This window comes from Tupaia chinensis, unplaced genomic scaffold (genome assembly GCF_000334495.1).
Source record: "Tupaia chinensis unplaced genomic scaffold, TupChi_1.0 Scaffold000311_2, whole genome shotgun sequence".
NCBI lineage: Eukaryota > Metazoa > Chordata > Mammalia > Scandentia > Tupaiidae > Tupaia > Tupaia belangeri.
This window is the reverse complement of record NW_006159803.1, coordinates 69028-88459: the sequence shown is the minus strand read 5'-3', so window position 1 is coordinate 88459 and position 19432 is coordinate 69028. Positions and strand designations below refer to the sequence as shown.

General features: G+C 37.8%; 1 protein-coding gene across 12 annotated transcripts in view; it reads left to right on the top strand.

Moving 5' to 3' along the window:
- The window catches only part of LOC102490614 (caspase-4), a 40409-nt gene that overhangs the window by 7176 nt on the left and 13801 nt on the right, over positions 1–19432 (top strand). For 4 of the 12 annotated variants that reach the window (XM_014588763.2, XM_006150930.3, XM_027772848.1 and 1 more), the window contains 7 exons: positions 1734–1849; positions 2792–2965; positions 3399–3633; positions 4315–4458; positions 7747–7856; positions 8776–8879; positions 9217–9299. In XM_014588763.2, coding sequence (XP_014444249.1) covers positions 1734–1849; positions 2792–2965; positions 3399–3633; positions 4315–4458; positions 7747–7856; positions 8776–8874 — 878 coding nt within the window. In that variant the 3' untranslated portion in view covers positions 8875–8879; positions 9217–9299. Of the gene's footprint in view, positions 1–1733; positions 1850–2791; positions 2966–3398; positions 3634–4314; positions 4459–5467; positions 6084–7746; positions 7857–8775; positions 8880–9216; positions 9300–10291; positions 10369–12713; positions 12915–18040; positions 18293–19432 lie in introns of those variants that run through there. The other 8 variants (XR_003549767.1, XR_003549766.1, XM_027772845.1 and 5 more) reach the window with 7 other exon arrangements.

Here is a 19432-nt window from a genome sequence, read left to right as displayed (position 1 = left end):
GTAGTTGACCGCAGTTCGAGTCCCAGACCTGGTGGCTTAAACTCACGCTGGGCATGTGTGCGTGTGTGCCCAAGATCTTGAGAGGAGAATGGAAGAGAAGGGATTGTGGCATGGCCGTCCCCCCTTGGGGGTGATTTCTTGCTCTCTGTCTCTCTCTGTCTTTCTGGCAAGCGCACATGCCCTATAGCAAAAACCTCTCCAAAAAAAGAAAAAAAAATGTATTCATGCAATACTAGAGGACACATAGGAAATACTTAAAGTCCTAGATGAAAATAAATCTTAAAAATGTTTTGGTGTTCTACCTTGAAAATAGTGGTTTCACCTTTCCTAAGTACTGATACAGTCAACATGTGCTAGTTTCCTTGCTAGTTAATCTTATTTCTGTATGAGTATGGCCTCTGTTTACCTAATAATCTGTGTATTATTTGTCCTAGAACAGTTTTTCTTCTATAGTTCTGGGATAATTTTATTCAAAGTGAGCTTTTTGCCCTACAATAAAACCTTATATTTAGAAGAAATGTAGAGGCCAGGGAAACAAATATTTTACCAAGTTCAAAATAACTCTACTAAATCTATCAAGAATGATTATCCCATGTATATATTCTTCAACATTTTATAGGGTGGGAAACTTACTATATAATCACATGGTCTATTTTTTTAATTTAATTTTTCTTATTGTTCTCCAGATTCCTTTATGAAGAAACAACATTTCTTCTACTTAATGTTTATTTCTATAGTTTTATCCAATATATTCATTCTAATTAGCTCTTATCTTTTCCATAGTCAACACAAATCATATTGTTGGTTTACCTAAATACAGTTTATTTAAATGCTTCTTCAAAACTGAATATATTTTTCTCATTTTAATGGTTTAGTTTAGTTTGAAGTTTCCTCCAAATTTCTAGAAAAAGTTATTTCTATTTTGAAACAAACAAAGGTTACACTAATTTCTTTAGCAAGTACATTGTATTCTTGGATGGTGTTGAACCTGTGATAAAATAAAAGCCTAGGGAATTTTCTCATGTAAACCACTGTGAAAACTCTTCCTCATATATTTGTGCAATCAATGCTTAATGCTATGAATCCATCTAATATGTTTCTTAATTTAAGCCTTTATCACTCTATTTCATATTCATTCTAGCATTCTAGTTCATATAGTCACTAGAATGAGACCTGGAAGGACATATATGTGTATATGCATGTGCATATATGTGTGTATGTGTGCGTATATATATATATCCCTAATCTCTATTATCATGCTTGCTAAGAAAATAAATAAGTAGATAAACATACATCTTTTTAAAAACATTTAAATAGACTAAACACATATCCCCACAAAAATTTATCCTAAGCTTTCAATCTCTTAAGCAAATATGTATCTTAATTATTTTATCTAACATACTGATATGTGTGTGTGTGTGTGTGTGTGTGTGTGTGTGTGTGTTTTATCATGCATGGCCTTGAAAAACTCCCTTTTTATGTGTTGTTCTAAAACATTTATGAAAATGCTGATCCTAGGAAATAAATGTAGATAGATGTGTCACACTACTAGAAATCTCTGACTTGGAATATGGCCCACTAGCATTTACTCACTCAAGAGTGTTAATCAGCTTAGGGTGTCCTCCTAAGAATAAATTCCCTCCTCTGTGGCTTCATACGTAGATAATGCTGGGAGGAACATGGACCAGGACAAATGGGATACCTTTATTCATAACATGTCTTGTCTTTTGCAGCTCAGCAGGCAGTGCAGGACATGCCAGCGAAGTTCACATACTCAGACCAAGAAGGGAAACTCAAGCTTTGCACTCTAGAAACAGCCCAAAGGATATGGAAAGAAAAATCAAAAGAGGTCTGTGCTCAGAATAGAATGGTGGATCTGGTCAAAGATACACTGGAGGCCACTGTAAAGTGCAGTGGGTCTGTCTTAGAGCCAATTTTGTTGAAAAATTCTGGAGAATCATTCTTATGCTTCCTATCTCCTTGATTCCTATCTCCTAGAATTTCATGCCTATGAAGAGAGTTCAAAGTTTCATCTTATCCATTTAGTAAATAGTATAATAACAAGAATAATAACAAGGGCAGTTATTGACCATATATGGTGGGTCTAACACTGTTCTTAACTGTTTGCATAATCCATTGAACTCTCAAAATACATGTAATACAATTAACTCCCAAAAAATAGATAAAACTCTCAAAATAACCTATTTTGGAGATCAGAAAACAGACATAAAATGATTGAACATTTTCCTTAAAGTTTAACAATCAGAAAGAGGAGGAGTCAATTTTAAAATTCAATCATTGCATTTCAAAGCCTGTGCCATCTTTCAAAATCTCACCTATCAATTAAAATTGTGCTAGGGATTTTTGTTAAAGATGTATATCTGAGTGGCTCTTGTCATTCACACACACGTGACAACATCAAATGTTAGAAATGTTAATCTGTGTCACTATAGTAACCCATTGTACTATCTATCTATGACTCCTAATATTATGTTGTAAGCCAAAAACATACACAGTAAACTTTGTTTAAAAAATAAAAAAATAAATGAAATTTATTCTGCTATATCAGTCAATTAAGTCAGGTGCTCAGCTGCCATCTGGGCATTATAAACTCCATTCCCACTCCTAAAGTAGGATTCAATCCCTTTCCTTGTTTTTAATCTGTGATTAAACCATATCACGGGACCTGGTTTCTTGATAGGACTAAGGAAGGGGAAGCTGTCTTAAACATGTAAGATCATTATTAACTTGAACAGAGTAAGACCGCTCATCCAATCTGCCCTTCCAACAGATTTATCCAATAATGGATAAGTCGACACGCACACGTCTTGCCCTTATTATCTGCAACACAGAGTTTGATGATCTTCCCAGGAGGACTGGAGCTGATGTTGACATCAGAGGTATGAAGATACTCCTAGAAGGTCTGGGATATAGCGTGGATGTGAAAGAAAATCTCACTGCTTCGGTAAGATTATCATACTGGAGATACGATGGTCATGTCTTTCATATACTTAAATAGTGTTCAAAAGCTTGGAGGCTGCACTCAGACATTTACTGTCTTGATTATGTACAATCTAAATTTGCCCTTGAAGGTTAATGATACTACATATCCTCTTTGAATGCAAGAGTCTTTTACCCAGAGCCTGGTGTAACCTCTAATTGAGAAGCGTTGTATTAATTCAATAATACTTCCTTCTCTCAACTAGAAATCTCTGGATGACATGCCATAGTCTTTTATTTTCTCATCTTTCTCTGAATTAAGACTTAAATTTTATTTCCCACTCCATTGATTTTCATGGAATTCCTTAAGCAATTCCTTAAGTATCCTTTTATTGGATTACAAAGGTGTCAGGTTAGCAAATCACATAGTCTAAAATGGGTGCTATGGTTTCTTCCAGGGCATGGTTACAGAACTGGCGTCATTTGCTGCTCGCCCAGAGCACCAGACCTCTGACAGTACTTTCGTGGTGTTCATGTCTCATGGTATTCGGGATGGCATTTGTGGGAAGACATACTGTGATCAAATCCCAGATGTATTACCAGTCAACACCATTTTTCAAATGTTGAACACCAGGAACTGTCCAAGTTTGAAGGACAAACCCAAGGTGATCATCATCCAGGCCTGTCGTGGTGGTGAGTCCCGATGTCTATCAGAACACAAGACATTCAGTGATTTTATGGTCTGCCTGCATACAGTATTTTTCAGCTTCTTTGTATATGTTTCTTAATATCAAAGAACACTTATTGTCACTGGTCATGATTGTGGTAGCTGTGAATTTTGTGGCTGGTTGGTAGAGTCTCAGAACCATTTACAACTAAAGAGAGAATACTTTCAGTCTTGAGGCTTTGCTGTTCCAATGTCAGTAGCATTCATTTGAATTAGGAGAGATAAGAATTATTACAAAGAGGGAACCAGCAGTTAGGGTAATGGCTATATTGCTGGACTCCCACGTAGTCAAGTGCGGTTTGCGTCCTGGCCCCGGTGGCTTAAAACTCACGCCGGGCACGTGTGCTTGCCTGCCCAAGATCCTGAGAGGAGAATGGAGGAGAAGGGATTGCAGCATGACCATCCCCCCTGGGGGGTGATTTCTCACTTTCTGTCTCTATGTCTCTCTCTGTCTGTCTGGAGAGTGCATGCGCCCTATAGCAAAAATCTTCTCAAAAAAAAAGAATTATTACAAAGATAGTTCTTGAGGTGTTATGCAAATGAAAGACAGAAACATAAATTGATAGTTATGGTTGAACAGAGGGTTAGAGGAGAATGTAGTTTTTTGGTATTTGGTAGTAACAAGAAACTAAATATTGTCTTTTCAGAGAACCAAGGTGTGGTGTGGTTAAAAGATTCTGTCGAAGGTGCTGAAAACAGACCCATATCGGCTTCAGAAGATTTTGAAGAAGATGGCATTAAGAAAGCCCATATAGAGAAGGATTTTATTGCTTTCTGCTCTTCGACACCAGGTAGAGTTTCTGTGCAGAACACTGTGTTTGTGAGGATTACAAATATAGAAATTCACCCCTACTTCCTCTTTTTTTTTTTTTTTTTGGTGAGGTTTTTGCTATAGGGTGCGTGTGCTCACCAGAAAGCCAGAGAGAGACAGAGAGACAGAGAGACAGAAAGCAAGAAATCACTCCCAGGGGAGATGGCCACGCTGCAATCCCTTCTCCTCCATTCACCTCTCAGGATCTTGGGCATGCACACACGCACCTGGCATGAGTTTAAGCCACCAGGTCCAGGACTCGAACCGTGGTCGACTAAGTGGGAGTCCAGTGACATAGCCATTACGCTAACTGCTGGTCCCCACACCTACTTCTTAAAGTGTGGATACCTGTGCTAAACTTAAGATGTGACTTTACAGACCAACTCAAATCTTCCTCTAGAACTCTATTTGATTCCCCAGACCCACAGAGACCAAATGTTCTATGTTTTCACTGAAATAGTAATTTAGTAAGTAGTAAACTACTCCACGGTGCAAAACATTTTCTTGGAATTGGGAGAAATGACAAAAAATTAGAGGAATGTTTACCCTGAACTAAATTAGCATCTGACTCCTCACAGAAAAGATTCACAATGTTGGGGTCACTCCACAGTCCAGTCCAGACATGTATTTTTAGGAGACTAGTGTGGGCCAGGGACATAGAGACTGAAAAGAGACAAAGCATACTGGTGTTCTTGTTTAAAGTAGGTTATAACTTAAAGTATGGAATATATAAAATAGAACACATCTGAAAAAATCTAAATGTAAGCTTTGGAGTTAGAGTCTTGTGATTATTTCCTGGTTCTGCAATTTAATATTTTGTAAACCAGGTCTAGGTATTCACTTTCTGTACTTTAATTTCTGATGAACACATGTGACTATTAATATTGTTCTAAGGATTAAATAAGATGTGTGTGAAATATCGAGCAAAATACAAAGTAAAGCACACATTAAATAACTCCTTTTAATATTTTAATTTATTATTTTTTCAGACAGGATCTTATTGTTGTGAGATCCTGCCTCAGCCTCCCCAAGTGGCTAGGATTATAGGTGTACACCATCACACCTGGCTTTTAGGTTGGACCAGGAATGGACTTTGGGCCTCCCATGTAGTCCTAGCCTGCTGTGTACAGAGTTTTAGAGCATGTCACTGCAGCTGGGCCAATGTCTGCTACTATTAAATATGCTTCCATTCTGTAACAACTCAAGGTATTTTGCTTATCAAGATTTAAATAAAGGCAATATGAATCTTTCCATCCACCTGTTTTGTAGTTTCCTCCAAACTCACATCCTCTTCATCTCTAGCCCTGAGGTCATGCCTCTGATCAAATAGTTTGGTTCACAGATTATTTTCTAGAATGTGATGACATCTCTCAGGAGAAAGCCAGGTTCTGCAATGTCTTGACCATATACTGAGGTAAAGCTCAATGATTTTTTTCAATAATCAAAACAAACACCATGCCAAAAACCCATGCATTTGGGCTGAATGTATTTAGCAGACTTTAATACTAAAGATAACTAGTCTTTGGGCCACCAGGTAGCGTGGTGGTTGGGGGTGCTGGACTCTCACACGACTAACTGCAGTTTGAGTCCTGGACCTGGAAACTCACTTTCTTACTTCTCTCTCTCTCTCATAAAATTAAAATAAATAAATAAAGTCAAATAAAATAATTATTTTAAAAAATTATAAAAAAATTAAACATAACTATTCTTTAAAATTCTGTGATCCCAGCCTTCCACAAGACATTTACTTCCAACTACACAATTCTTTGTAGGTCTTTGGCTTCTCAACATCCATCTTGCTGATTTTGGTTTGCTTCTTTCACTTTGCTCATTCCTCCTTTCCAGATGACTCTTCAAAATTCTCATTTGGATACCTTCATCTTCATTACTAATCCTGGCTCCACATTCTCCTATACAAATTCCAACTACATTCTATTGCTCTTCTGAAAAAAACTGATCATTGACTCCTTAATTTCACAAAGGATTTGAAGAAATATCTGCCTCTACCTTCTCTCTTATTAACTTGAGACCAGCCTCATAAAACAACTATGGTTAGTGAACAGCATTTTAATGTATTATTAATATATATTTTATTAGCATTATTATTGGTTAAAAGGTTTGGTTAAAGGATGCATCCATGATTATATACAGAGCAATTGCTATTGCTTTTCTTTTTTTTTTTTCTCTTTCTCTCTCTCTTTTAAAATTATTATAGGGCATATGTGCTTGCTGGAGAAAGACAAAAGAAGAGAGGAAAAGTGAGAATGCACCCCTGGGGGGGATGGCCATGCTGCAATCCTTTCTCCTCCATTCTACTCAGAGAATTTTAGGGATGCACACACTTATGCAGATGTGTTTTTAAATCCACTGAGTCCAAGATGAACTGCTCAGTTGGTCATGTGGAATTCAGATGCCTTTACCACCATGCCAGTGATTGGCCTAGTATTGCTTTCCTCTTTTAAATTCCTTTGTATATTTTGTATATGTCTTCATTACTTCTTTGTGTCTACTACAAGAATAATATTGGTATTCTTTAAAAGTTCTCTCCTTAAGAATGTCTTGTCTTTCAATAGGAGGTGGCATTTTCTTCTTAAACATTCCCTAGGTTTATATTTTCTTTCTTTTGGTGCCATTTTCATATTTAACTAACATTTTCTCTGAGTAAACATCTTACGATCAATATTTCTTGATTTTAATTACAATTATTTACAAAGTACATAAGTTGAAGAGCTATTAGTATAATTACCATGCTGAGTATTACCAGTCTGGGTATTACATATTCTACATTCTCCCAGACACTTGAGATGTATTATCTAATCTCCAAAAACTTTTTTGTGGTAGAAATTATTATATCCTTCTCCTTCCCTTCCCATTATAGTTGAGGCCATTGCATTTCAGAGTATATAATTTATTGATACTAGAAGCAATAAGTATCACCTTTGGAAGAAAATTTTAAATATTTTTTCCCCAAGGCACAATAACTCTTCTGTACCCCATTCTGCCTTTTTTCCATCTCTCTGCTAAGTTTTGCCTCCTTGAACTCAGAGACTAAGCCACCCTAATATCTGCACCATTTACAGCATCCTTTTCAAATATCCGTACAAATATACTCACTGAACTTTTATATGTTCAATGAGAAATGGCATGTAGTGTACATAAAATAGGGTAAACACAACAGCATACAACAACTGGAGAGCAAACATTAGGATTTCCTCTCAGTGTCCAGGTAAAAGTCTGTCATGAGATTTGGAATGTGCTTTATTCTCAGATAACGTTTCCTGGCGACATCCTTTCTGGGGTTCTCTTTTTATTATGAAACTCATCCAAAATTTTCAAGAATACGCCTGGTCCTGTGACCTGGAAGAAATTTTCCGAAAGGTAGGGCCTCTACACTCCTCTCATTCTGCTTCTCTGGATGTTGGCTACTCCAGTTAGAAATGTAGCAGACATAGAAAAATAAATTTAGAAAGAAATAATATTTTTAAGGTCTGTTTAATTTTATTTATTATTATTATTACTCTTTTAAATTGTGCCCAGTGAAGGATGGTGGGAGTTGGGGAGGGGGAAGTGAGAATGCAAGTTACCATGTCCGAGAGTCAAACCACGCTGGCCATGTGGGAGGCCAGACCCTTCCAGACAAAAGAAGACATAATCTTTTTCTTCTCAAAGGAGATTCTAGGTTCTTTGGTGAATCAGCAAAACAGAATGCCAAGTTAAATCTGTTATGACCCACCACTCCTAGAAAGCAATGATTATTAACATTACCTTCCATTTTTCTCTGAGGAGAGAAATGAGTGGAATCAGACTGGCCTGTGTCTACTGCAGCTATCAGATTCAACAGCAGATTAAAAAGACTGGGAGGCAATTCCATGCTTAGATATGCATATAGCTATGAGTCTTAGAGGTGCAAGAATTTGTATTTATTTTGCTGTATTTTTTTGCAGTTTTTCTTTTCTAGCTTAAGTCTAAATTTTGCACTTAGGAAAAAAGATCTACATACTTTTATCGCTTTCTCTCTCTCTCTCTTTTTTTTTTTTTTCAATTTTTTTGTGATACGACATATGCACTTACCAGACAGAGATAGAGAAGAAACAGAGGACAAGTGATAAATTGCCCCCCGGGGGGACATAATCCCTTCTCCTTTATTCTCCTCTTAGGATGTTGGGAATGCACACATACATTTCTGGTGTGTTTTTTCAACCTGCTGGGTCAGGGACTTGAACCACACAGTCAGTCATGTAGAGTTCAGAGCCTTAACCACCATGCAGCCCACTGGTCCCCTTTTTCTTCCTTTTAGGTACGATTTTCTTTTGAGCTGCCAGATGGTAGGGCACAGATGCCCACCACTGAAAGAGTGACATTGACAAGATGCTTTTATCTCTTCCCAGGATATTAAAATTAGTAAGTTGCATCAATGTCTGTGAGCAGGTGTGTGTGGGGGGCAGGTAGGGGAAAGTGAGAGGGAGTACTGAAGCTAAACTCTACCTTGGTCAAAGTTGCTATGTCTAATATAATAAATGGGGGACACTGAAGGGATGGCTCTCTTCTGTTCAACTCAGAGCTTGGCTCTCCAAGGTCTATGGGGTTGGATGGTCCTTTCTCAGGCTTAGTTAATCAGAACACCTATTAAAGTTTATTTTTAGTTGTTCTTCCCCTTCAGCGCTCAGCAGGTTAATATTGATACACAGCATGGGCTCTTCCTTTTATTCACAGTTGTTTTTACTTCCTTTTCTTGTAGGAAATAAGGAGTTCTGTTATTCTGCACCCATGTTTTGGAAATATTTCTTTCCACATCCTAATAAACATGATATAAAAACAAAAGATTGCCCTGTGTTTTGTTCTTGTTTTTATCTGTTTACCATACTGCAAGATGGGGGGGGGGTGGAATTTAGAGCAGATAATGGATTTAGACTCTCTAGACATGAGCCTAAGATTTGAAATAGCTAATAACAATCACATTATTCTTTATTCTTTAAATTTTGCTAAGCACTCACTACAGAGAGAGAGAAAAAGAGAAAGCACCCTCCCGTAGGGGTTGGCCATATTGCAATCTTTTTTTCTTCATTTTCCTCCTGGGATTTTGGGCACACATGCACACATCCTTGGTGTGCTATTCAAGCTAGCAGGTCTAGGACTGGAACTGTGTTGTTGTCTATGTGGGGTCCATGCCTTAATCACCAAGCCACCAGCTGACCCCACCATTCCTTCTTTTAAAAAAAATCATTTGCTGAACTTTCTGCTTAGGGATACAGATTTAGATCACAGTGGATAGGAGACTCCAAGGAAGTTGGAACTTAGCAGGAAAGCTTAAGAGAAGACAAGACAGGTGTGATAGTTACATACATAGTCTAACTATCCCAGAATTTACTGACAAGGCCAGGAACAGAACCTGCATACTTCTCCCCTTTGTTAAGGTATTTGAAGATATAAAATAATTTTTGATTCAATCCTAGATCCCAAGTAGTTCACAATACATGAAGAAAATAAGACCATTCAAAAAGGTAAAACAACTAGGAGGCAGTGCATGACACTCTATGAACAAACACGAGGGTGTGTTGCATACAAAATAATATCCCTGTGTGATGCAGTGAAATTGAGTCTGTGGATAAAATAACTCAGTCAACAATGATAAGATTTAGGAAGCACTAAAAAACATATCTTTTCACTTGCAGATATGAGCCCTTTCTAATCCTAAACTCATTAAAAAGAAGGGTGAATTTCTGAGCTTTTGAAAATAAAATTTCTAAATTAAACAAGTCATTACTTTTTCTTCACTTTCACTAGCAGTTCCTTTGGATGTATATCTTCTGTACCATCATGCATGCACTCTGCTACAGCCTGAGATTACTTCTAAGATCAAATTTTGCTCAGAGGATACAAACAAGCACAGGTAAACAGTCATCTCTAGGAAAAATTCAATGTAAAGGTAGTCTTAGGCTGTAGGAGCAAATGAAACTAATGTATTTTCTAAGGTTCTTGAAATATAAAGCCTATTTACATTGTAATGGCCCAGAGTAAGAAGTAACTCTTCATACTTTTGGTTATGATAATGACCAACATGGACCATGAATGAGGGCCATTTGACCTCTAAAACTCTCACTTAAAGGAAAGATAAGGTTTTCATTTCAATATGTAAGGAGTTTTATAGGCTGGAGACTGCTGGTTGTGAGCTCAAAAAATCCAGGCTAAATGGCTCTAGGCACCTGAAGAGAAATTTAATTATCTAAGGTCTCACCAATCAAGAATACTCATGAGATGATCATACCCTCTTGAACCAATCACTGAATTCATCATGTGCCTAGGATCTCTGCCCCTAATTTTGCCCTTAAAAACGCATTTGGGGAATATCTCCGGGAGACCGGGTCTTTTCAACATGAGCTGCCTGCTCTCCTTGCTTTGTGCTTTGCAATAAAACTGTATTTTCCTTCATCGCACCATGTGCCTATGGTTTGGTTTTATAGGGCTTGGGCAAGCGAACCTGATTTGAGTTCAGTAACACAAAGTATGAAGGGGAGTGGAGAGGAGGGTCCTGTCAGAAGTATTTCCAGTAAGAGCATTAGACAACAGAAAAACAGGAAAAAGGAAGTAGTACCATGGTGGACATACATTCAGGAAACACAAACTATGGGAAGTGGGTCTTCAAAAAGTTCATGGAAAATAGAATTTAAAAACTAGTGAGATAGGAATTAGACCCAATGGGTATGTAAATAGGGTAGGATTCCCAGGGAAGAGTCACTATGATAGGAAATGGACATTTGATAAGTCAAGATCTGGGCAGTGCATCCAGATAAGGATGCTAGTTCCTACAAAAACCACCCTGGGCATGGGCATGTGTGATCAGATAGTTAAATTCCCCACCCTGAGGCAGGCATGACTCCATCTTAAAGGAGCACTTCCAAGAGAAGTGGGGAATGAAGCAGGCACAACTCCATCTTGGAGGAACTCCTCCATTTTGAACTGTTTAATTTGTATGACTGGAAATCTGCCCTCCCCCCTTTTGTTTAAGAATAAATCGAGTGATTAACATTCCTATTGTCCTTAAAACTACACTTCTCCTATTCTCCTTAAGGATAATTAACCTGCTTACCTGCTTTTTCTTGCTTCTGTAATGTGCTTTTGCTTTTACATTGTAAAGCCCTATCCTCCTACCCTTTCAAGGCCACTGCTCTTTGTCCTTGTAAATCATCAAGTCATCTGGGGCATGGTCGAGCATTTTCAGCCTGTATAAACTCCTTTCTCCTTTCACTTGGGGCTCCAGGTGTGTTTGTGTGTGTGTGTGTGTGTGTGTGTGTGTGTGTGTGAGAGAGAGAGAGACATGAGTCCCCCCCACCAGGCCACCAGCCTAATCAATAAACTCCAATAAATTTTGCTATGTCTGGATGTCCTCTTATCTCTTGCTGAGTAGACTATAATAACCTGAGAGAGAAGCACAAGTGCAGAAAAAAGCCTAGGAAACCAAACAAAGAAGTCAAATACTTCAACAGATCTTCTCCTGCTAAATATTCATTACCAACTCTCAGGATAAAAGTGACACCTAACCTCATGCCCATTGTAGATGTCCTCTTGTGGCTGCCCACACACTTGTCTTTCAGGCATGGGGGGGGTGTATTTTATTAAAACTTCTCTTTTTCTACTTTACTTGTGTTTGTGTTTTTTTCATTCTGTGTCTTGGAGGTCTCTTAGAAATCTGAGCCTAAAGAACTGACAGAAATTCTTTGCCTCAGCTTTTCATTGGCAACCCATTTTCCAGGACCCCTCCCTTCTTCGTGGGAACTCTGGCTTTCCTTCGTCTCCTTCAATAAACTCCTTGCTTTGCTATACCTGTCTGTGTCTGTATCACCAATTCTTTCTGAGTGTTGGACAAGAACCCATGTCTCATTGCCAGTGTTGGCCTAATCTACCCTACTGCCTATGCTTGTTCCTGTGTCATTAGTCATTTTGTTGCAAAAAAAAAAAATTGAGATCCAAGCATAGTTTTTCATAATATGTATTTCCACGAACTTTTGGAAGTTCCCTCGTATTTAGTTAATTCTTTCTTACCTGGAAATGGAAGAAGATATTAGATTTAACAAGTCTTTAGTATTTGTATTTTCAAATGTGCAGAGGTTGTAGTGCTCAGAGGTCAGAAGGACAGAGAGAAAGAGGTATGAGGGCCTTGGAGAAAGGAGAAAACCAAACAGTGGTGCCAACCTACAGGACAGTTTGGTCATTTTCACTTTTTTTTCCCTTCTCAAGGAGGCAACTAGAGTTCAGGACTCAGAAGTCAATTTGCTGACTTCTGGGGACTTCCCGACAAAGGAAAGACCTGGAAGTTTACTGCCAGCAGTTTCACAGTCTCCACCTCTTGCACTAAGGAAATAAACAGTGGCTTTCAGTTTCTAATCAGAGGCTCTCTTCACCGCAATAGGCAGGAACTGAAGCTATTACCTATGGCTGGTGAGTGTGGGTTTTTTCTGACTAGGTGGTTAGGGGTTTGGGTCTTAGAAAACACTTTACCCATTGCTCTTTGACAGGTGGAAATAACAGAAGGGAAGCAACTTAATATTGTACAAGCTGAATTCTTTCCTGTCAGTTGTTTATAACGTGAACTGTGGACCTAGCTTTAAAGACTCCGAAGGAGAGAGTATGGTTTTCAAATCAGAGAAGTTAATTTCTTTCTCTCAGCTTCAGGTAATCAAAGGGAGGATAAAGACAGGGTAGTTACTTTGTGAGGTAACTCTGGGAATTTCTAAATGCACTGTGAATTCTCTACTTCCTCTTTATTCCAAATTAGTCATCCAGGACATAAACATCCTTCCCAGAATCAGATCTGGGAGTCTTTGAGTGCTCACATGCTTTGCCATTTCTTACACTGACTTACACTCTTAATCTGTTTAAAGGGACTGCATTCCCACCCCCTTCCTTATCTCTTTAGTTCTGGTAACAACTAGCGTGGCACCTTATTCCTTGGATTACTCTTACAGTTTTTTCATTGGTCTTCCTCTCTCCAGGATTTAACCCTCCAAATATATCCTCCACACTGCCTTTAGGTCACAGAAGCTGAGAAAGCTTATAAGGTGGAGTCATTAGCTATGTGACAGCTGGGACTCAAACACATCATATCATTTTGGCATCATTCAAAGAAGAGGTTAAACGAATGGTTTCTAAACCTTATAACATATTTGAGCAATCTATAGTTATTTAAAAAACCCTTCAGATTACTGTTTCCAGGAACAGCAGATGGCATGATAGTTTATGTTACTGGACTCCCACATAGTCAACCGTGGCTCGAGTCCTGGACTCACGTCAGGTGTGAAACTGAGCAACCCTAATGTGATTTCTAAGGTTCTGGAAATACAAGGTCCATTTACATTGTAATGGCCCAGAATAAGAAGTAAGTCTTCAGACTTTTATGATAAGACCAACATGGACCATGAATGAGGGCCATTTGACCTCTAAAACTCACTTAAAGGAAAGATAAGGTTTTCATTTCAATATGTAAGATGTTTTATAGGCTGGAGACTGCGGGTTGTGAACTCAAAGACTCCAGGTTGAATGGCTCCAGACACCTGAGGAGAAATTTGATTATCTAAGGCCTCACCAATCAAGAATGCCCATGAGATGATCACGCCCTCTCGAACCAATCACTGCTGAACTGATCATGTGCCTAGGAACTCTGTCCCTAATTTTGCCCTTAAAAATGCATGTGGGGAACACCTTGGGGAGACCGGGTTTTTTCAGCATGAGCTGCCTGCTCTCTTTGCTTTGTGCTTTGCAATAAAGCTGTACTTTCCTTCATCACACCATGTGCCTATGGTTTGGTTTTATAGCACTTGGGCGAGTGAACCTGATTTGAGTTCAGTAACAGGTGCATATCTGTGTGTGCATGTGTGTGCATGCCCAAAATCCCAAGAGGAGAATAAAGGAGGAAGGATTGCAGTGTGGCCATCCCTAGGGGGTGATTTCTCTATGATTTCCATATAGCAAAAATATCTCTCTTAAAAAAAAAAAGATTACTGTTTCCTCCCTATGATTAGTTCAATATTTTATATATTATTATTATTATTATTATTATTGTTGTTAGAGGTTTTTGGCTAAGGGCATGTGTGCTCACCAGAGAATGTAAGAGACAGACACAGTGAGAGAGAAAGTGAGAAGTCATCCCTCAGCTGAGATGGCCACACTGCATTCCCTTTTCCCTCGGGATCTTGAGCATGCACACACACACATGCACACACGAGCCCTTCTGATTTTAAGCCACTGGGTCCAGACTCTAACCATGAATGGCCATGTGGGAGTCGAGAGACGGAACCGCTATGCCATCTGCTGGCCCTGAGTAGATTAATTTTAAACAGATAATAAAGGACCAGTCTTGTGGCCTGGTTTTTAAGGGAGCCAGATTCTATATGGTTGACCATGTGATTTGAATCTTAGTTCCAGAGGCTTGAAAACCATGCCAGGCACATGTGCATATGTGCCCCAAGTCCCAACAGGTTGAAGAGATTCTAGTGTGACCTGGCCCCATTAGGCAGTGCTGTTTTTTCCTTCTCTCTTTCTGTCTGACTCTTTCTGGCAGGTGCACATGCCCTCTAGCAAACAAACAAAATGGGACAAAGACTGTAAGCATTTATAATCTCTTAAAGATGTACAGATAATTCTCTCTCTCTCTCTCTCTCTTTTTTTTTTTGAGAGGTTTTTGCTACAGGGTGCATGCACTCGCCAGAAAGACAGAGAGACAGAAAGCGAGAAATCACCCCTGCCCTGAGGGGGGATGGCCACACCCGCAATCCCTTCTCCTCCATTCTCCTCGGGATCTTGGGCATGCATGCACACATGCCTGGCATGAGTTTAAGCCACCAGATCCGGGACTTGAACTGTGGTCGACTACATGGGAATTCAGTGACATAGCCATTACGCTAACTACTGGTCCCTACAGATAACTGTTATGTAACGGAGCTGGAACAGGTCTTCCCATAGTTTAACTTTAATAGGAAAGATGGTCAGTAATTTGACTTTCTCTTCTCACACTCGAGGTGCCTGATAATATAATTTTTAATACAAAGGCTCCCTATTGCCTTCTTAAAAATGTCTAAAGTTTTCATACAAGTTTTTTTTTAAATATATTTATTTTCCATTAATCCCTTTAAAGAATGATTTGAGTTTCTTAAAAAAATATTTAATGTATTTGTCCCATTCATACTTTCTTGCTACATTCATACTTCCCTTCTTTTATTCCTTTCATTCTCCCTATTGTATAATTCTTTCCAAGGTTTATGCCTTACCTCACAACATTTAACTTAAGCTTCTAAAATGCAGGTATTGATTGTTTTCTTCTCTTGTCTCCTTCATGATAGCAATAAACCACTTGTCTGGGGAGTGTTCAGTTAAATTTATACCCATGGCTGTCTCTTTGGCTAAGTGGGCTGACTTTACCAGTTATTGGATTGGAATAAGGGGATCATTAGATAACAGATGTGAGAAATTCAAAGGCACTAGACAAAAACAAGTAAAGTCCCTCAATGAATTCATCCAACAAAGTTTAGTTAGCTAGTATTAACTGAAGTTTCCAAGGAATAGTATCCTTTAATGTGTTAGAGGATTACTTCAATTTACCTGGGACCGAACTTGCATATTAATGATTTTTGTCTTCTTAGTTATCACCTTCATTGTTACTAATTTTAAAGAAGAATTGTTTTATTTTACTTTATTTATTTATTTAAATTTGATTAGAGAGCACAGAGTGAGAGGGAGAGAGAAGGAAAGTGTAAAAACACGTCACCTGGTCCAGGACCTGAACCATGGTTGGCCATGTGGGAGTCCAGTGCCCTTAACCACCATGCCACCTGCCAGCCCCTCACTGTTATTATTACTAAGACCTCAATTCAATGACTGTTGCAGTAACAAGAAATAACCCATAACAACTTTTTTTTATTGAATACGTACCATATTGGAGATACTTCATGTACTTTGTGTATTTTTTATTTTTATTTATTTATTTATTTATTTTTAATTTGCTATCAGACACATAAACTCACCAGAGCAAGAGAGAAAGTAAGCCTCAAGGTCCTGGACTCGAACAGCAGTTGACCATGTGGGATTCTAGTGCCTTAAACATCATACCATCTGCTGGCCCCTGACTTAGTATTTTAACCACCAATTGGGTTTGTGCTATTATTGTCATTTTATAGTTCATAAAAATACTCAGAAGTTAAGCTGACTTAGGCCAAATGGCTATTGAGTGGAATGATACCAGATTATATGTATTCTTTTTATATTAATTATTTTTTTCAATGTAAATGCATAAGATACATTGTTAAGTTAGTTGATGTTGGTTAATTTTTTTTCTTGCTTTGTAATTTCCATTTTTCTTTCATAGTAGCTGCCCAATAAACATTTATTAAAAGGATAACTTAAGATACTATGGAAGCTAGTACTTCTGACCCTAAGTTCTTGTTCAGTCTCCTAAAATATTTTCTTTAGAATATATCATTTTGGATAAAAACTATCTTCATATCTAAATGGACTGGATAACTAGTTCATTGAAAATAGGGAGTAGCAGGTGGCATAATGGTTATGTTGCTGGACTCCCATATGGCCAACTGGATTGAGTCCCATACCTGGCAGTTTGAAATTCTCGCTGGGCACGTATGTGTGTGTGCCCAAAATCCCAAGAGGAGAATGGAAGAGAAGGGATTGTGGTGTAGCCATCCCCCTTGGGGAGCAATTTGTCACTTTCTGTCTCTCTCTCTCTCTGTATCTCCTATAGCAAAAATCTCTCTAGAAAAAAAGAAAACGGAAGAGATATCTTGCCTTCCCCTATAATACCTACCCAAATAATATGTATAGTATTAAAATTAAGGATTTATTACTTTGATATCTGCATCTTGTATAAAAATTCAAATTATCCTAAAGAGTAACACCTTAACCCAATATCAAATTAGTCCACTATACTGGAAGATTGGTCATCAGATTATTATCAGTTCTATTACTAATCAAGATTTGATTGAGAACAAGATGATAAAGAATTAGGGTTCTGGATGCATTCTAGATGAATAAAGATTAATTCATGCATTCAACAAGCACATTAAATCCTCTAAGCATTTTAAGCACAAAGACATTAGTGTAGGATATATATAAATATATATGCATTCAAAAACAGTACTTTCACCAAGAAAACTAAATACAGAGAAGAGATTTCACGGATTAGTAGTAGACATTTATAGTCTAGACAAAAGTATGAACTTTCCTTGGAGCAAATGGGCCATCATCATTATGGGCTGTTGAGCAAGAGGGAAATTAAGAAAACAGTGGGTGACCAGGAAGCTGGCAGTGTCACAGGAAGTAGACGAAAAGCTACCAGAAAAATTTAAGTGGCAATAAATCATTACACATAGCTGACTATAAGTTTTATGGGGTAAGAGGACTCAACAAGTACAGTAAAAGACATGTGTAGTTTGTTGGGAAGATGGTGAAAAAGAATGTATGTTCAGGAATATTTCCTCTTACAGAGAACTGTATTTGAAGTAAGGCCAAAGTTCTTTTAACTCTGCCCATGGTAAAATAAATCTCTTTATTTCTGACAGAAAACAATCATAGAAAAAATCCATTTAAGTTTTTGGAATTAATAGGCAAAGAATTTGCCACTGGCATTTTGAGTGACTTGGTGGAAAATAATGTGCTGAAATTGAAGGAAGATGAAAAGAAAAAATTTTATGAGGCAAAACCTGAAGACAAGCCCTGGGTTGTGGTTGATACTGTGCGAGACAAACGCCATGAAGCAGGTCAAAAGTTTATCCAAACCTTCTTTAACATAGACAAAGTCTCCAATAAGACAGGTAAGACTGAAGTTATTTCCAACGGATATCTCAAATTTTCTGGAATCTATTCAGCTACATTGGCTTGTCTAATGTCTTCTCTGACTCCCCCATCCTTCTATTACTGATCTATCATTTTCACTAAACCTATCATTGTCTTTTTGTGAAGTAGGATCCAGTTTCCAAGACTATTCACAGAAGTACATAATCATAGAATCTTCGCAATAAGGGACACCTAAACCTAAACCTGGATTCCATCACCTTGTGAATTATGTGACTTTGTGCAACTTACTTAACCTTCCTAGTTATCATCTTAGCATATGAAATAGAGACGATCCTGGAACTTCCTTAGAAGACTGTATGCTAGGAGCATAATGATGCCAGGCACATGATAAAAAGTTCTGAAGGGCTAGCTTTCATCCAGAATGTTGTCCTCTGTGTTCTAGACTCATTTAGGTCTAGATGTGTATTTAACATTTTTGCTCAAATGTTCCACTAGCTTCATTAAACTAACATATCTAAAATTAATTGTTTTTTTCCCCAGCTAAATCTGTACTATTTCTACTCCCTTTCCATCCCAGTCAACAGGATTAACATCTGACAAGTTTCTCCCAACATAGTGCAAGTGGTTTCTTAACCAATAAATAAGGGATACTAGAGGTTACTGATACAAACAGCCTATTAATATAAGCTGAATGAAAAAATGAAGAGTATACATGTAATATATATTAATATCATAATTATGATGATATGCTAAAATTTAGCTTATTCCAGTGTCTACTCATTTCCATCAATTACAAAAACAGGATCAATAGAACCCTTAAAAACTGTCTAAAATTTTATACCTTCCAAAACTTTTGACCCAGATAAAATTAGAAGTATTATTAGAACCTAAATGCTCTCAGACCCAAGTTTACCAGTAACAATCATCAGTTTGCCACAGAATTCAAACTGAAACATATGACCATGAAATATTAGAGCTTATCAGTAATAATAAATGATAATGAACAAAAAACAAAAAATGTGGCATGCTCACTATATTGAATAAGCAATTTTTTTTTTTTTAGAGAGATTTTTGCTATTGGGTGCATGAGCGCACCAGAAAGACAGAGAGGGGTAGAGAGAAAGTGAGAAATCACCTCACATGGGTTATAGCCATGC